Source organism: Bombyx mandarina, chromosome 12, assembly GCF_030267445.1.
Source record: "Bombyx mandarina strain Sakado chromosome 12, ASM3026744v2".
In the NCBI taxonomy this organism is placed as follows: domain Eukaryota; kingdom Metazoa; phylum Arthropoda; class Insecta; order Lepidoptera; family Bombycidae; genus Bombyx; species Bombyx mandarina.
In genome coordinates this window covers 12,847,406-12,867,243 of record NC_143219.1, presented here as the reverse complement: position 1 = coordinate 12,867,243, position 19,838 = coordinate 12,847,406, and the positions used below count along the sequence as shown (strand labels likewise).

The window sequence follows — 19,838 nt, the reverse complement described above, 5'->3', positions numbered from 1 at the left end:
TGAATAATTCTTAGAAGAGGCGGCGCCTTTACCGAGCACCTTTATATCGCTGCCTCCATACATCACTGTGGTTAGCTTTGTATACAGTGTGTTAGTAATGAGATTTTATTAAAAAAGGTTTTCAAAAATACTTATCGTTCATTCGAGTATGGAGGCGTTTGAATTTGTTTTTTTTTGTGTTAGAAATAATAACAAAAAATTAATATAAATTTAGATATTATGATCGAGCAACCGTGCTTTGCTCCAAACTACTTAACTGAATGTTTTTTTTTGTGTGTGTGTGTGTTTTTTTTTGTAAATTTCAACCGAACGATAAGTGTGTTTTGCGTTAGGGTAAAACACGTAAAATATGGTTTACCGTCAAAATCGTAATCATCTTCAATGATCGATCATAGCGAATTCAAACTGTTTTGAAAAACATGTAATTTATCGACGTTCTCTCGTTTTCAAGGTGATTTATTTTAACGGTTCGCGTTTTATGTAAACTTTACTAAGAAGCGCGTGCGGCTGAGAATTGTCGCGCGTATTTGGAACGCACCGCTGCGGTTTTGGAATTAGACATTTTTTTGGAACGAAGTTCCTTACGGCAGGCTTGGAGGAGATAAGGATTTTGCTGCGCGACCGAACTGAAAAAAAAGTGATAGTAAAAACCGTAAGAAAAAGTTCGTGGAATAAGGCCTTGTTTTCCGCACAGCGATATTTCACTGCGCGATTTTTGCTGCGCGACCGAACTGAAAAAAATGTGATAGTAAAAACCGTAAGAAAAAGTCCGTGGAATAAGGCCTTGTTTTCCGCACAGCGATATTTCACTGCACGATTTTTGCTGCGCGACCGAACTGAAAAAAATGTGATAGTAAAAACCGTAAGAAAAAGTCCGTGGAAAAATAAGGTCTTGTTTTCCGCACAGCGATATTTCACTGCGCGATTTTTGCTGCGCGACCGAACTGAAAAAAATATGATAGTAAAAACCGTAAGAAAAAGTACGTGGAATAATAAGGCCTTCTTTTCCGCACAGCGATATTTCACCGCGCGATTTTTGCTGCGCGACTGAACTGAAAAAAATGTGATAGTAAAAACCGTAAGAAAAAGTCCGTGGAATAAGGCCTTGTTTTCCGCACAGCGATATTTCACCGCGATTTTTTTCTCGTTATTATTTTTTTATTTTTTTTATATGGAACTTCGTTCCTATCCGGTGTCCCACGACACCACACATCTTTTTTAATTATTGATACGTCTGTAATCCAAAATTTCTGTGTTTATCTGACCTAAAATGATAATACTGCTTAAATCGTAGGACAGATAACAAGATCATTTTACAATAGAAGTAAAAAACACAGCATAAAATGTACCTAAAACATAAATGTTTTTCTAAGTTCTTAGAAATCGGCGGTACTTCGATCATTAGACAAATATTAGTCATAAATAATAGTCCTAAAACCATAAATGCTGATGGCACATGTAGGTACTACCTGATAACATGTTTCATAAAAAAAAAGGTTTGTTTTTTTAAATGAAATTGATTCTCAAATATGAATAAAAAGGTTTTGTTTAATTAAACTGGATCGACATATTGAAATTATCGTCGTAATCTATATGTCGGCGGCAGCGCGCCAGGGATGGCTAAGCGGTAGTTTCGTCATCACTCGTATTCGATTGAACTCAGTTTAGTAAATAAAACTTTTCAATAATAGTTAGTGAAACTCAACACACACAACTTTCACAATGACAGGATAAACCGACACATTCGTTGCACATACCGACAGACCGACTGACTGACTGACTGACCGTCAGAGACTCACTGCTGAGGCGGACGGAATCACTATCTGACACGAATGCCACGACTCTGTCCACGTACCGCCATTTTATAACTGTGGCGTTACGGAGTCTACCCTTCATTTTGTGATATTTATCAAAACAACATTTCATCATTTAAAATAATAATCAAAACCACCGTCTTAATATTACTAAAAGTCGTCAACCACGACACGGCCATTCTGTCACTTTGACGTTTGTGTATCGTTGATATTCCGAACTATTGACCCGGATGCGACATATATATTAATACGTGAAGCAAAAACTTTGTATCCCTTTCTACGAAATTTGTGCGGACGGAGGAGTATGAAATTTTCCACACTTATAGAGAATATAGAGAAGAAGTGCACAATGCTAATATTTAAAAAAAAAAAAAAAAACTTTAGAGGTGTCAAGGGACACCCGGATGGAACAAAGTTCCTTTCGATTAATTAGTGAAGGAATTGTAATTTTTTTTTTAAGTTATAATAATAAATTACGGCATTATGAAGAAGAAAAAAACAATACTATGAACTAAATTACTATTGTTGAAACGCTATCTCGAGAAACTGTACTCATTACGCGGACCAATCGGATACGAGCAATGTCACGCGATAAGCGCCTACACGTTGATTGGTCAGAATGACGGATCTAAAAAGTGTCGTGACAACTTTTCGTCAGAATTTTTTCCGTCTAGCCCCCTTTCACAACGCGCGATAAGGAACTTCGTTCCAATAATGCATAAAAGATACATTAAATCAACAAAGAAAACATTACACACATTACATACCATGTATTTGACGCACACACGTATGCAAACTATTTATTGTCAGACTTTTGTTCTTGACGTCTGTGGTCAAACTGAGAATAGATGTAGTCTTGGCGAAATTTGTGATTATAGAAGTATAAAATACAATCATAATAGTGTACAAACTTACAATTTCAATTAATTATAGTCGAATTTCGACTATTGCGGGACATCTAGTTAACATAAATTTGTCAATAATAAATATTCTGCCAATGACGAGTGTCTTCTATTTATAATTATTTTTGTTAATTTTCCTTAATCCGTGATCACACCATAATTTTTTTTGCTTTTACTAATGACGTACCGGCGATATTTGTCACTGTTATTCACTGTTACAATAAACATTTTACATCCAAATAATAACAAGCAATTTTTGTTTTGTATAGGTATTTTCGTTGACGTAAGCGTAATTTTAATTCGTAATTCATTCAATGACAGATGAAAACATAAATTCGTTTTGTTTTAAATTTATGACTGTACTGTTATTGTAAAATCAATAGAAATATAATTAAGACGGAAAAAAAGGCCGGTACTGTGTCATTTAAAAAAATATATCTTCCAAATCAGTGAATCGTAAAAAAAAATTATACTTTAAACAAATCAAATTAATAAAGGTGTAACGCCCTGTAGGTTTGCGGGTATGCAGACGGTCTGTCGCTAAGGGTCGTTTTAAGGTGTAATATAATACGTTTTTTTTGACAACCCTACGCGAACAAAACGATTTCTGAATGAACGTGGGCATTGAATGAAATTCCTCAGGCTCGCTAAGCGCCTCTTGGTTCGAAAAAAAAAAAAACTATCGATTTAAAAGGACTTCCTTTTGCCGTTAAAATTTCAAGTCTTACATTAAACAATTTGAAATTGTTCGATTTATGTTTTTTTTTTTTTGTCTCGGTAGCAGTACGAAAATTTGAAAGACTAAGGAAACCGTTCATCAACGTTACTCTCTGTTATAGTCTGCGGTGTTTAAATAATTTCCGAATGTATGTTCCATTTGAATAAAACAAAAAATACAAGTAAATTAGATTATCAAACTAGAATAATAAAACTTGTATATTAATTCAAGACTCCGTTAACCTAATACTTAAATTAATGTTTATTCTTGTTGCATTAATCTTTTTAGCAGATAAGAGTGAGTGGGCACAACCTTACATCATATTTTACCATCGTGAAATAATTACACGTCTCACGTAGGCTTGTGTCGACTAATTAAATTTAATTTATGATTAACTTTTCAAATAACGTACCCACGTGATTTTTAATGGTAATATAATTTAGTTATAAAATCAATATTCATTATGAAAACAAAATGACTGGATTTGATCTTATGGATCGTTTAGAGTTTAGGTCATCTCTATGAATTGATTCTATTTGTGGTTTGTATCTATTCTATGTATGGTATATTGGTAGTGCTCTGAGGAATTTCCCGTGCTGAACCTGCCATCTTCTATTTACTAATGCACATAGTTTATCAGAACTACGTTAAGGCACTTCATCCATCTTTAAACGAGATTTGAGGAAAGGACACATCAGTTTGGCTATGCGGCTCACATTGCTGATGCCCATAAGCTACAATGTTTTCTAAGCTAAAACGAACAGTAATATTTCATTAATAAAAACACTCCGGTTATGCCGAGTGATATTTCACTAAAGCTTCATTCATGTTATTTACAACTTTAAATTTCGAATTCGAAGATTCGTTGCGCTCTCATTGTCATCAGCCGCCATTCGTTTCCAACAATGCGCATTGAACTACAGTATGCTCGTGTAAATTGCAAAGAAAAATAACACAAGGGACCGTGTAAATAGTCGAAAAGGTAATTGAAAGCGCCCACACAGCGCCTACGTTTCGCGGAAGGGGACGCATCGTTGATGCCGAGAGCCGGTATTGTGGAAACAACACGGCGGAAATGCGTTGTTTCGGCTCGGTCCATCTGCTCTGGCGCCTGGGACGCGACGCGAGCTTGGCGCCACCGGCCTATAGGTGAGAAAATCTCTCCGCCTTCGCGTTCCCACAGATTAAGCCTCAAACATTTCGACTGTAACGCCCGCGACCTATTTGTGTCTGAGAAGCTTTTTTTTTTTTTTACTGAAACTTCGTTGGTACCAATCAAAATTTTCCAAACGTCATTCAATAGGACCGTATTCATAAATTGCGTGCATGTATTATTATTACTGGATTTATACTTGGTCGGTATATTTTTTTGCGCTAACAACCCAATTGATTATAATTAATCATTAATTAAAAAAAAAACGTTGCGGCTCAAGAATGTCAATTGTGCTATTGTTTCTTTCAGATTAACAAAGTGAAGACTTTGAAGGGTTTGATAATAATTCGTTAAATAATTTCAAACCGCATACGGTTTCGTGTCGCCTAAAACAAATCATTACGGATCCTCCCGATCTATTAACGGTGCTTTTAGGTACCTCAAGCACCGGTCACCGTTCCCGTCGAACCCTTCGCTTGCGACGAAGCGTTCGGCGAGTAAACTAACCCATAGACATAGCCCACTGATTTTCTAACTGGATCTTCTCAGTGGATCGCATTTCAGATGTTTTTTAATTTTTTTATTGCCTTTGTCGGCAGACGAGCATACGGCTCACCTGATGGAAAGTGCAGGCAGTGGGGGAAAGTGGGGCAGAGCCAAGCCGCTGCTTACCGTTAAGTACTCTCCGCAAGCCTCGCCTGATAGATTCTGCGAAGCACTGCTCTTGCTAGGGCCAGTGTTAGCAACACTCCGATTTGAGCCTCGAGAGCTCACCTACACGCTAGGGTAAAGCTGAAATAGCCTCTGAAGGCTATCAGCATAAGTAGGAAAAAAATACGTTTCGTGAATAAGGTCTGAACGGTAACGGTTCTATGGGCAGGCGCGGTGCGTGAGTCATCTCTCGTTCATTGAGCGGTGGTCCATTGAGTCGCGCTCGCGCTCATTACCGCTCCGGGGGCCGGCACAGCGCGCACGCACCGCGCGCCGATCCGCACTCACCGCACCGACGCACTGCCCACCACATGTCGCCCCTCGTCTCGCGATACAATGTGAGTTTAGCCTACGACATCCGCTCCTATCGGCCCTCTGCCTACGACTTCGATCGTTCGACAAAGCCTTATTTGAAACGAGAACTTATTTATTTTTAAATTTCTTAAACTAATTGTCACATATCGTTGTTGTAGATGGAGAACTTTTCAAAGTCGCACATTTGGCTGACCGCAGCGGCACTTTTGACGGCCTTCGGAATCTGTGCAGGCGCCGGCGTCGGTGGCAGGAAACCGTTTACGCCGACCGATTCTATACTCGACATCATCGACACCAAGCAAGTGGAGAGGTTTCTCGAGCAACGAAGACGAGCCGAGCAGGCCACTGCTCCCTCTACTACATACGTGCAAAGAAACGAACTTGGCGACGGAAGTTCGGAGAGTGGTTCGATTGTTTCCGTACCCGACCAGGAGGACGCCACCGAAATACCTCCGGGAATCGAATTTCGGAAAATTTTAAAATCGTCAAAAAATGCGCTCATCGTTACGAAAAAGGAGTACCTCAAGGAAGATTGGTGCAAAACGGAACCTCTGGTGCAAAAGATCAGAGAGCCGGGATGCATTCCGACTACTGTCATCAACAAGTTCTGTTACGGGCAGTGTAATTCATTCTATATACCAAAAGGTCCGCGGCGCCGCGATAACAGCGATCGCCCGCAACCGGCATTCAAATCCTGCTCATTCTGCAGGCCGAAGAACTTCACATGGATCACGGTGACGCTGCGGTGTCCCGGACAGAATCCACCGTTCAGACGGAAGCGTTTACAGAAAATAAAACAGTGCAAGTGTATTTCTGTGGGTGTCAATTGACCGGGGTTCCAATGATGGACCCTTGTCTACCAGAGGCGGTGCGACCGTCGAGGCTCCATTGGAGCACCATCACGCGACAGGAGCAGTACCAATCAACAGGAGCCAGCAACGTGAAGATTAGCAGCTAGTTCCCGATGTTCTGTTCCGACAAGTTAAACACATTCTGATAAAGGCTCGCATACGTCAATGCGATGACGCAATGCGATGCATATACTAAAACGTCTCTTTTATAAGTTGTATCGGCTGCAAGTGGTCGAGCAAAAGCTTTAATTGTTCGTAGCGAAACTATTTAGTGAATTGTAAATATCGGTGGCCTTCGTTCATATGAACGTCCGTTCGGATTGCAAGTGTGCGAATTCTGTTTATTTATTAAATCGATAAAGTGTGATATTAGTTCGTAATACACGTAAGCGTTAGATGTGTTTGGACATTATGAGTTCACGGACGTTAAGCGACGAACGTATTTATATTTATTTAAATGTGTTATAATAATAAGTGCAGATTAGTATTTATAAATTATTACGCTTATAACTTTGGTAACAGGTACGTATTTTTGTGTATAAACCTTTTTTATTTTGTAGTTTTAAAATGTATTCATTCATGTCGTTCATGAGAACAATAATTTATCAATCAAACAGAAAACAATATTTTTGCTAGCTCTATAGTTTTTAGCTTTTTAGAGTGTTTCCTAGTACCGTTTACCCACTTTGATATTTTGTTTGCCATAGTCAAAATTTCATATCATTCACTCGTAACCGTAATCGATACTTCAATTATTTAATTAATCGTTAATATAATTAGTGATTTATTGGATGAGATAAAGCACGTATAATTTTAAAGAAATATAGAAAGAAGTATTTTGTGTACTTAAAATGTGTGATCAAGAAATATACTATGATGTTTATCAAGTTAAAACGTTTATTTGCGCGCTCTGAACAACAATTGTCTAGTATTTTGGGACGTTTTCTTAACTAATATAAATAATTTAAAACCATTTAATCTCATGCTTTTTCTCTGAATTTTTTACCCATTTTTCGAGCCACCCGAGATTAAAGCGCACAAACCCTTTTTCAAATATATAGACTGTTAATATTGTCTCATATATTTTTAATAGAAATAGTAGATTAGAATGACAAAAGTATGTTAATTACTGTAATAATTCGTGTGGATTCCAAGCGACTCCGTAAGCCTAGAAGAATTGATTGCATCCATGAAAAATTCTAAATAAATCGCATGCTTATTAGCTCTATGTCATAGTTGTGCTAAATACATTGTAAATCTTATGTAATTGAGTTAGATCTACAAGCAGATCCGGGTAAATTTTCCAGCCTATTTCTGCCGCCAATCAGACATGTACTAGTTGTTTGGGCAGGAGAAATATAGCGTCAATGCAATTGAAACTTCAATAATGTTAAGATGGGTAGCGACGTTAAATTTGTTTCTTTCTGGGTCATCTCTCAATCCATCTTGCGGAATAAACGATACATTGTTTTAATGCATACATGTATTTATAAGAGCAAAATGTATTTGGTTAACAGAAACTTCATATTACGTATTCATATATTATACATTATTCGATTTTTTTTAAGTATCAACTGCTTAATGTAAAGTTCCCCATAAAAGTCTTTATGTTAACTTCAGGTTTTTTTTTGCAAATCTGTGTTGTTTTTAAATACACATTTGAATTTATAAATTATATCTTATTATTTAAAATAATTTAGGTAACAATATCTCAGGTATCTTATTGTTATTTAATTAATCCTAAATCTTAATCAACAGTCTAGTGAAATGTCGTAAAAATTTGACTGTTACATTATTGAAATAAAGTAGAATATTGAATTCATTAATAATCTTTACTTTATATATTTAGTAAGATTATCTAGATTCTTTGACATCTACGTAAATGACAGTATTATTATGTAAACAAAGTATATGTCTGTGTGTGAGAATGTTTAATAAATAATAATTATAGATTTAAAACTAAAATGGATTTGTTTTTATTGTTTTCACATTATTATATTTAAGCTGGCATTAATTTAACAAACAATTAATGGTGTACGATTTTGACATCACAACTTCTTATTTATAGCATAAGTTTAAAACATCACATGCCACTAACACAGAGTTCATTCCTGCTATCTTTTGCTCTCAGCTACGGCGCGATTCTAGATATAATTTCTGAAGTATCTAGATATAATTTATAGATTACTAGCTGACCTGGCAGACTTCGTAGTGCCTCAATCGATAAATAAAAGACCTAAACTTTTGTTTAAGGTAAACTTAAAACAAACAAAAGGAATACGTCCGACGGGAGGGACACATCAAAAGAAAAACAACATTATTATTTTTATTTAATTCCTAGTGTTTTTATATTTATCTACCTTTTAAACCTTCTCTGGACTTCCACAAACAGTTCAAGACCAAAATCAGCCAAATCGGTCCAGCCATTCTCGAGTTTTAGCGAGCCTAACGGACAGCAATTCATTTTTATATAAAGAGATTCTAGATATAATTTCCAGATTCAACTCTACAACTTCACTTGTCGGTCTTTTTTGTGCATTATGATAGCTACTTCTCTAGACGAAGGGCGATGAGTCCTTAGCGGTAGACATCAGCTTTCCTCTCCCTAGAATTGCTGTTGTCCAGGCGCACCCACACAACTCCTTTACTGGTGGTAGGACCTCTTGTGAGTCCGCACGGGTAGGTACCACCACCCTGCCTATTTCTGCCGTGAAGCAGTAATGCGTTTCGGTTTGAAGGGTGGGGCAGCCGTTGTAACTATAATTGAGACCTTAGAACTTACATCTCAAGGTGGGTGGCGCATCTACGTTGTAGATGTCTATGGGCTCCAGTAACCACTTAACACCAGGTGGGCTGTGAGCTCGTCCACTCATCTAAGCAATAAAAAAAAAAAAAAAAAAAATGAAATCCACAAAATTTCAGGTTTTTTCCTTACCTATTACGAACTTCTCGAAGTTCTCCCCCTCGGGGTTATTCTAGCTTCCCCAACGTGTGGACAACCTCACTGGGCTTAGACTGGGAGACGTTGCTAGCATCTGCCCTAACAAGAGCAATGCTTCGCTGAATCTACCACGTATCGGAATTCCGAGACACTGAGAAGATTCGCAAGAAACTTATTGAGCTGTGTCTGTGGGTTAAATTGCACGACGAACCCTTCGGCGCATTGGATGGGTCTGCCGGGAACGGCATCCGGTGCTTAGAATATCTAAAAGCACCGATACGAGAAGATCCTACATTATATGTTTAGGGCGACAGCGACTTTTTGGTTGTCTGGATTAGGTATGTAGTTTGCGGCGGCCACGATAAGAGGTTTCAGTTTGTACTATATCTACATTGCGGTTTCAGTGTCACCATTGACAATGTATGCATTCAAACTTAAGTGGAGACGACTTTAATGCCGGCTATGGAATTTACGTTGATTTAGGTATTAGACGCTCTACCACCTGTAATACCCGTCAAGGGATTATATAAGACCTTGATTGGACTTTGAATATTCCTATTTATAGATAACACATTTTTATTATTGCTTGGACATGAAGAACATAAATGCTGCTACTCACCTTAAGATATGAATTCTATGTCTTACTTCTATGGTACAATGGCTGCCTCACTCTTCAAACCGGAACGCGTTAATACTTCGCGGCAGAAGTAGACAGGGTAGTGGTACCAACCCCACTGGCCGGTTCACTCAAGAGTAAAAAAGTCATTCCTAAACAAGTTCTTAAAAGGTCATAAATTCAAGGATATAAATATATAAATAGTAGAGTTTATTTTTGTTTTACCCTTGATGACCATACTACGTGTCTATTGTGACTGACCAAGTGACCGAATGACCTAGTAGAAACAATAATCGGATCTGATATAGCTGTAATGATTCATTATTCTTCTCATCCAGTAATACGATCGACAAAGACTTATTTTGTCTCTTCAACCGATAACAGTATATAAGCGTTCTATTTGTCACGAATGAGTCGTGAACAAAATTGATCAGAAAATATTAGGACTTTTTTATATCTATTAAAATTTATTTATCTCTCAATTAAAATTTGCACCCATGGTATCGATGCCACTCTGCTCGCACAGTGGTAATTTTCCAATTGCAGAAGGCGACCTCCCCGTGGTGAAGGCCACGGAGCGTCCTGAGGGGGCAGGCAAGATCTTTCGGCGTGCTGCCGGCGCGTTGTTTTTTTTTTCGAACTTATTCTACTAACCTCGAAGGGTTATACTAGATTCTCCAGGTGAGTAGGTGAGCTCACGGGGATCAAACCTGACGACGTTGCTAACACTAACCCTAGCAAGAGCAGTGCTTCGCAGAATCTACCACCGGATCGGAGCCGCGACCCACTCAGAAGATCCGGTGAGAAACTCAGTGGGCTGTGTTTGTGGGTTAATTTGCTCGCCGAGCCCTTCGTCGCAAGCGACAGGGTCAACGAGAACGATGATCAGCGCTTGAGATACCCAAAAGCACCGTTAGTGGATCGGGAGGATCCGAAATGTCGTTTTTAGGGCGACGTCGACCATTCGGTCCAAATGATCGGGAATGTACTTACCGCCGGCCACAATGAGAGGGTTCTGGTTCGCGCTTTTTCGAAATGACGCAGTGATGCCGACTGTAGATACTTGTTGATGGACTCGAGGTCCAGGAGGTCCATGTTTCACACATACCACGGCGCTTCGACGGCTATACTGCAAGAACGGGATTGTATGATTTGAACGGGTTTCATGTTAGTGCGGGCCGCGTGAGCAACCACTACACTTGCATAGGTTCCACTACACTTGCATAGGTTCCACTACACTTGCATAGGTTCCACTACACTTGCATAGGTTATGACCGGACGTATGCCAGTTCCTGTGCTCTAGCGCGCTGCATGGCCACTTTCCACGGAAATGTTGTGGTATTTCGGAACACTAGCGGCACCACCTGGGGCGGCCTGTCAGGCTGCCGTACCAACGTACCGTACCGTGACGGCCGTTGACTATCGCCTCGACGACTCGTCGATCAGGCGTCCTCGGGGTGACGGTGACGTTGGCGTTTTGGTTGTAGTGTTGACCACGGGAGCTCCCCTACTCTGCCTGGGTTTTGACCCCGGGCGGAGACGGACGTCGGGTGAGAGAGTTTTTTTTATTGCTTAGATGGCTGGACGAGCTCACAGCCCACCTGGTGTTAAGTGGTTACTGGAGCCCATAGACATCTACAACGTAAATGCGCCACCCACCTTGAGATACAAGTTCTAAGGTCTCAAGTATAGCTACAACGGCTGCCCCACCCTTCAAACCGAAACGCATTACTACTTCACGGCAGAAATAGGCATTGCAATACTAATAAATGCAAGGTCGTTGCTTACAGCCGGTCACGGTCGCCCGTGTTGTTTCCATACCATTTATCTGGAGTCATTTTGAATCATGTGGCAGTTATACGTGACCTGGGAGTTATTTTCGATTCCAAGCTAACGTTTAAAGATCACATACAAAATATATGTAAAAGGGGTAGTGGTCTGCTCGGGTTCATAATTCGTCAGACGCACGACTTTGTAGGCCATCGTGTGATTGTTATGCTGTACGATGCCTATTTGCGAAGTAGTCTTGAATATAACGCACTCGTGTGGGATCCTCGCGAAGCAGTTCAAAAGCTAATGCTGGAAAAACTACATAAAAAATTTTGCAGGTTCCTATTCAAGAAAATGTATGGATACTATCCGTTCTTGTATCCATCACTTTATGTGACTGGTATGGTCGGATTAGATACTCTTGAGCTCAGACGGAAGATGACTCTTATAGTGCATTATTATCAGCTATTGCATAACAAAATTGATAACTCAACTGCACTGGAATCAGTGTCGTTATATGTGCCTGATGGCTACATGCGCGGATGTATGTGTGGAGGGGTGCGTCGCCAGCGGCAGCTTCTTAGTACTACGCACGCGCGTACGCAGCACACCGCTAACTCCCCGACGCATCGTGCTGTCTTGCTACTCAATGGCTTGCTAGCCTATGCTCCGGAAATGGATATATTCCATGATGGTTTGCAGCGATTTATTGTTGTTGTCAGGAATTACTTAAGCTAATTATTAATACCTTACAAATGTTTTGGTTTATACTGTTAATTTGTAAGTAGACTAATTAAATAAATAAATAAATTGTGGTGGTACCCACCCGCGCGGACTCACAAGAGGTCCTACCACCAGTAATTAGGCAAATTATAATTTTGCGGGTTTCATTTTTATTATACGATGTTATTCCTTCACCGTGAAAGTCAATCGTGAACATTTGTTGAGTACGTATTTCATTAGAGTGCAACGGGAGTCGTTTGGTGGTTAGGGCCTAAATATCATTTTTATTTTTTATTGCTTAGATGGATGGACGAGCTCACAGCCCACCTGGTGTTAAGTGGTTACCGGATCCAATAGGCATGTACAACGTAAATGCCGCCTCTCACCTTCAGATATAAGTTCTAAGGTCTCAAGTATAGTTACAACGGCTGCCCCACCCTTCAAACCGAAACGCATTACTGCTTCACGGCAGAAATAGGACGTACCTACCCGTGCGGACTCACAAGAGGTCCTACTACTAGTAATTATACAAATTATATTTTGCGGCTTTCATTGTTATAACACGATGCTATTCCTTCAGTATGGAAGTCAATCGTGAATATTTGTTGTGTACGTATTTCATTAGAAAAATTGGTACCCGTCTGGGATTCGAACACCGGTGCATCGCTTAACACAAATGCATCGGACGTCTTAATCTTTAGGCCACGACGACTTCTAAAAATCCTAAAAAAACTCTTGCTAAAACATCCTTGGGCCCGCCATCTGCTCTCAACATCGGCAGACCGTCAAGTCCTTCATACCCCGTGCGCCCCCCAGGCACGGGGATCTCGTGGGAGGATCGGCTCAGACCCGAAAAAAAAAGGCAGATACGGGTAGCTAAGAGACCGTCTGTTGTGCCATATGAGTTCGAGACTTATCGTGTAAGATAGGTAAGACCTATTATTGTTATTAAATACCTTTATTTATCATCAAAACAGGCCGTACAGGAAAATGGCCATGATATTAAATTTACTCACATACATAATAATTTTAAATATGGAATGACGTAAATACTTACGTAGCCTTTTACTGTTATTTGATAAGATATAGGTAAAAGTAGTGATTCTCCAGAAAAGAACATGTTTGCTGGTAGTAGAGCGTCTTGTGAGCCACACGTGATGGTTCTCCTATGGAGTAATCATCTGTCATCTGTCTGGCTTCATGGCTGGGAGAACCGTCACACAATTGAAAATGAAAACTTCGACCTTATGTCGCAAGGTGGACGGTGCCATTCACTTCGTTCCGGTAAATCAAATAACCAGGTGGGCCGTAAACTCCTACACCCAAAAGAAGGCGAAAAAAGAAGTAATTAAATATTTTTTCCACTTTTGCACAGTTCTATAGCAGTGTGACTTTTAAATTTTCCACTAAAATATTTTGGTAGCGTGGCTCTGTTACATCCATGAGTGGTGACCGTTCTTGCTTTCTGCAGGTAAACAGTAAGCTGCCTGTATAAGTGATAAAGAAGTTTATGGACTGGCGAGGTCTGCGCCGTGATGGGAACTGCGTATTAAGGCTATAGGAGTGAAGTTTTTCATGATTCCATTCAAACATTGATACTCACCAACATACTAATACTGTCGGACCTGCCATAGGTATCTGAACTTCATCCAAATACTGCTTTGAAAAACTCACTAAGCCGCCTCCATCTCAGCAGGCAAGCAGTATCGTGTAGCAGCAAGACATCAGCAGCTTTCTTTGAGAATTGCATGGAAATTTCCACCATTGATTATGATCAGCAATGTCTGGGATACACAATCCCGCCACCTCTAGAATGTCTTTCGAATGTAGCACAGTTTTCTTAAAACTTGTGTACAGATTACGAAGTGAAATCGAGAATGCTCAGTTTTTACAATTAACAGCATAAGGTATGTTAAGGATGATTTTCATAATATTAACAGAAGAGTGTCTAAGTACAGACACGAAATTTACTGGACAAAGCAGGAATTAAAGGGAAAACGAAATAAAAGACGCATCTTACATCATTAAATACCTGTATTCGATAAATTGAAATATGTCAGAATTACGTCACTATAGTAGTACGATGATCGATTGTGAATGACAATTTCATTGAAACAAAACGGAGATATGCATTAGATGCGAACTTAAAATATCTTTTACAACTTTTCGTTGCTACCTTCGGCATAATAAACTTAAAAGTAATATACACAGTTCAGAATACAGAATAATAATAATAATAATTTACAGAGTTTTTAAAGATGCATTTCGAAATTTTTATTTTATAAATCAATAATAAAAATACATTGTGTTCTTTTAAATTTTATGTACTCGAAAGAGTTGATCCAACAAGTACCAAGTACCGCGTCCGAGAAAGAGATCATTTCATGATCACGGGATAGATGTTCGAAAAATCATTCAAAATCGTGCATCTCTGTATTAAATAGACATCGATTATATATTCTGTAACAACCTCATTTTAATTGAAACTGCAAATAAACTTAGTTTCTATTTTGTGCTATATCCCTAACACAGCGGTCCGGGAACCGAGGTAAATTACCCCAAATGGGGTAAAATTTTCATTTTTGGGGGGTAAAATGAAACTTTTGTGAGTAAAAAGTATATATTGAAGTGAAACTTCTTTAGAATCGTTAAATTTTTTGTTATTGTTTTCTTTTCAAAATTATCATGGGGGCTATAATATGAAAGATACTAAAAAGAAGCGATTACATTTTTTTTTGTTCTTGGCCATGGGTAATATCAACTTACACAAAAATATTTTGGGGCAATAATTAAAAAAGTTCCCCGATCGCTGCCCTAAAATTATTACAGCATACTTTCTGAATATCGTGACACTTTAGATGAAAAATTTAAGTTTCAGAACCTATGACATATCTTTTTAAAATATTCATTACACAGGCTATTCAAGAGATAGAGCATTTACTGCTTCATTTTCAGTAAAATTTTTGTAATACCAAGAATTGTTTCGGTATAATTAAAAATTGCTTAATTCAACAAAACCGTTTTTTGACATTAAGCTTTTAAATCAGAAAACGTTGTTGTTAAACTTAGCTTATGTAAGGAATATATTCGTCCAGTTTCTGTTGAGCTGAGCGTGTTATAAAATTTGCAAACATTATTTTTGTTATTGTTACATAAACAATTTAAAATATACGTGTTAACTGATGGCGTTTTAATAACGAGATAAATCATGCAAGTAAGTTGTCATCACTACAATTAGCTGTTTAGTTTAAAAATGGATACCGCTTATAGCAATTGTGCTTTTTTATCTTCGGATTAATTCCACGGGACTAGTTTTAATTCGAAAACGGTTTGTGCCATTTTTCCAGTTGCACCAAAATACGTGAAACCCTACGATGTTATGAAAGTAGCTGAACTGCTGAACTATTTATTCTCAGTTTTCCGGAGCGTGTCAATTTTATTATATTATTTCAGAAGTATTTTATTGCAACCTTAAATTTTCAAGTTAGCATTTAAATCGAAACTATACCGTCTTCCAGTATAAAGTACTCACTTCAATCATTTAAGATCATCAGCGGTGAGACCGAAATTATCGCTTTTAATAATTTCACGACTATTGTTGTTGAGCCAAAAATGTAAACACTTTATTTTAGTTTTTTTCTAAATCTGAATATAGCTGCGCAGTAGTTTTTGAATAGCGTATAACAGGTGCCTAAAACCTTTATTTATATTATCATGTCGAATATACTGGATTAAATTTGAAGAATGTCAAAAAATATGATCTATACATTCATACACACATTATTTACACGTTAAAGGATAAAAGATTTGAAAAACTACCGAGATCCTCTATGGAAGGGATCATTGCAATCGACCTAGACAGCTTTAGTTATATTCACATTTATTCTTGCATTCAGTAAAACTGGCGTTAACTGTAACTGTTGTAATAAACATGGATATTTCAATAGACTTATTCAATTTTATTTTATCATAAACAAAATATTCATTATTATTTTGGCGTCTATTTCTCGATATACAATATTACAGAATGCACGTCATTGAGTGTGTTAAAAGTCATCATCGTTCTAAAAATATGTTTTCAGTACAAAACTAATATTTTAAGCTAATAAGCTACTTAAAATTCTCTTAAAATTGTAATCAAATTATTTTTGATCTCGACTCAATCAGTCGGCCATTTCTACAAGATAAAATGTTTTATAGGTTGTGCGTCGCTGTCAAGTGTGTACATTATGAATAATAATATATACAACATTTCTACTCTATAAACGTTTATGTGTGACTGTAAAATTCAATTAAAATTATACTCAATCATATTAACCCTTAAAATTCGCCTGTTTGAATTATTCATACATCTGCAATCATTACCGAAGTGACGGCAAGTAAGTGCCAGGGAATTTTAAAGAGTAAAATTAGATTTTAATTTTACAATAAGCCTTTTAATTATTCTCTTGATTTAAAATAGTAATAACTAATCTAATATGACATCTTTTTTTTAAAAATAAAGTACATATTTTTTACTTTTCATATAAAAATGTAGTAATCTTTTAGATAATAAACGAATCTATTTACATCGGCTCAATCCAACAACTTATACAGCTAATTAATATGTTTTAGACCTTTAGTTACTAATTTAATAAAGTTATCAGTTTCGGTACTTTCTCGGTATTAACTCCGCATTTATTTAAACATTTCAGTATCAAGGCAAACGCAGTTAGCACTGCATGCTCACGTAACACACACACAAGATATACTAACGCAGCTAACGCACATGCAAACACACACACAGCCGAACACGCAGTCAGTCCTTAATCCTACGCACAAGACAACATAAAAACGAGGGATGAAAGATTAACATCACAAAAAGTACAGCCCTTATGTTTTTCTTTACGCATTATTTAGCTATTACAATAAAACCATTCACACAAGGTATTTTCACACGCTTCCAATCGCCCGAAACATTAGAACACACAATCAATAATAATTAAAATACTAAATTATACAAAGAAATACAATTTTCGACCTAACGAATCTAGTTATGCACTTCATACAACATAATAGCGTTCAGGTCTTATCAATCGACTATGATAACACAAATTATATTCTTTCCTTTCGTTTACGTGCGAAACCTCTACGAAAATTATTATTAGGGATTAACGAGTACACAATTTTGGCACACAATGATATAAATAATAATTATTGTAAATCAAAACATCCAAAAGCACTTTCTTTGCGTGCATTTACGATATAATATGCAATCTGTGATAATGCAGTCTCTTTAGAAATAGTTAAGTTTTTTTTTTTTTTATTGCCCTTGTAAGCAGACGAGCATACGGCCCACCTGTTGGTGAGTGGTTACCGTAGCACATGGAATCCAGCAATGCCAGGGGCAGAGCCAAGCCGCTGCCTACCGTAGTTCGTAGAGAAAGAAAATATTCTCAATTATTCAACACGCTTAACTGTTTTTCGATAGGAAATTGTAGGTTTGTGACATTATCACGTAAGTGTAGAGCTCCGAAAACTATAGTAAAATTTACGATGTAATTGCGTGTAATGGATAAAAATCTTAGGATTTTGTAATTGTCAGTTACGATTTGGCGCGTTTTAAATGTCACATATAGATCCGTTTAGAGTGGGTATGTAGTCTGAACCGTTTTTGTATGATATTTATAGTGGATACATACGGGTTTTCAATCGTAAAGTCGTGGTATTGCATTGAAAGCGCTCTTAGTGTCTTGAAAAAAATTCCTTTATTTTTCATAACTTTTCTGTTCTTGCGAATTTCAATTCGCATGCAAATATTCGTTGAGTTTTTAAATTGATTCAAGTTGTTTTTTCATAATCTATATAATCACAACGGAACTAGCTAACTTATAATATTTATTTTATGCTTTGAATCTAAGCACAAATAAAAAAAACTTAATTTACGTTGTTTATAAGTTATTGCATATGAAATAATTTGGATTAAATTATAGTAATCGTGAGTGCATAATGCGTTGGGCGTTGTTAGGCAAGGAGTAGGCAGTCCGCATTTTGGATTATGCACTGAGATATCTTTGCCTTGCAGACGTTTGATTGGTCTGAATTAATAAAGTCAGATTATCGACGTACGATATTCTCGATGCATAACAACATCCAACAACAAGGATTTTGTATGGATCGGGTTTTTCATTTTCTTCTTCATTCTTTATTAGAGCCATACACCTATTAGGTTAAGTCGGCTATGGATCGGGTTGAATTATCGACAATTTTAAGCTGATTTTTTATCCAAACGTTATAAGAGATATACTTTCGTTCGTTCAACCCTCGCTGAATTACTACTTTCTTTGGTTTTGCTGTTTTACGCGCCTCTTTATTGGCTTATATTTACATATTTATTAAGACTAACTATAATATTCAAGAATCGGCTTTTATCTATATATTATTGTATTATTAGTGCTGAGTAGACATCAAGTTGTTTTCAATTACTATTCATTTCTACATATTTTTTTTAAACGACATTGAATTTTATTGTAGTTTATTTATAAATCTATTTAGAATTAATGTAGTACTTAAGATCCTTGAGGTAGTTTGACTAGTGAGATTCTGGTACCAATTTCTTAAATATTGTTTGAATATGTATTGAATTTGTTTTTGGACCCAAAATAATTAATTGGCATTGATGGAACTGATTTTACTTCGGACCCAATTTTTTTTAAATTGTTATCACTGAATCTGCATTTAAGTTTGGACCCAAATATATAATTGGCTTCGCTGGGCCCGAATATTGGTTTGGACCCAAATTTGTTTTGGTTCACTTACCTTTGGACAAGAATTTTCGTTCGAACTCAATTTTTTTTTTGTGAATGGCTTCACTGAAATATTATTTTTATTTAGTTACTGAAATCTGTTTTGGTGATCAAGTTATTTGTGTTGTCTTAACGCAGCTTCGTCTTGAGATGTAAGCTTGTCTGGTTTTTCTTGTTTTAGTAGAGGTACCTACATTTATATTAAAGGTATATTTTCTGTGATTAACTTTATTTTGGTATCTTTGATTTGAGCGATTCCTATTCTGCCTTAATATTTTATTATACCAAAATGTTTTGAGCACGGTGTAGAGCAAAGACTGTGTTTGTTAATTGTTATTTTAGTACCAAGCTGTTTGAGGTAGATATTTGAGGTAGTTTTATATTATATTTGTATTTAGTTTTTGTACCAAAGTTTTATGTTCTAACCAAAATTTTACTATTTTAACTATGAATACATTTTGTTTGAAGGACCTAAACGTTTGACATACATTGTTTGCTTGAGTGTAGCTTTGGTACTAAAATATCTGAGGTAGCTTTTA

The 19,838-nt window shown here is 37.2% G+C and overlaps 2 protein-coding genes across 8 annotated transcripts in view; one reads left to right on the top strand and one right to left on the bottom strand.

The window, feature by feature from the left end:
- Nucleotides 1–19,838, bottom strand: part of 7B2 (Secretogranin_V domain-containing protein 7B2) — a 72,430-nt gene that overhangs the window by 4,162 nt on the left and 48,430 nt on the right. The window lies entirely within an intron of this gene.
- On the top strand, nt 4,927–8,429 carry LOC114246125 (gremlin-2). Its single transcript, XM_028178533.2, has 2 exons — nt 4,927–5,636; nt 5,772–8,429. Exons 1-2 carry the CDS (start codon nt 5,610–5,612, stop codon nt 6,441–6,443), a joined length of 699 nt encoding a protein of 232 aa, XP_028034334.1. The 5' UTR covers nt 4,927–5,609; the 3' UTR covers nt 6,444–8,429.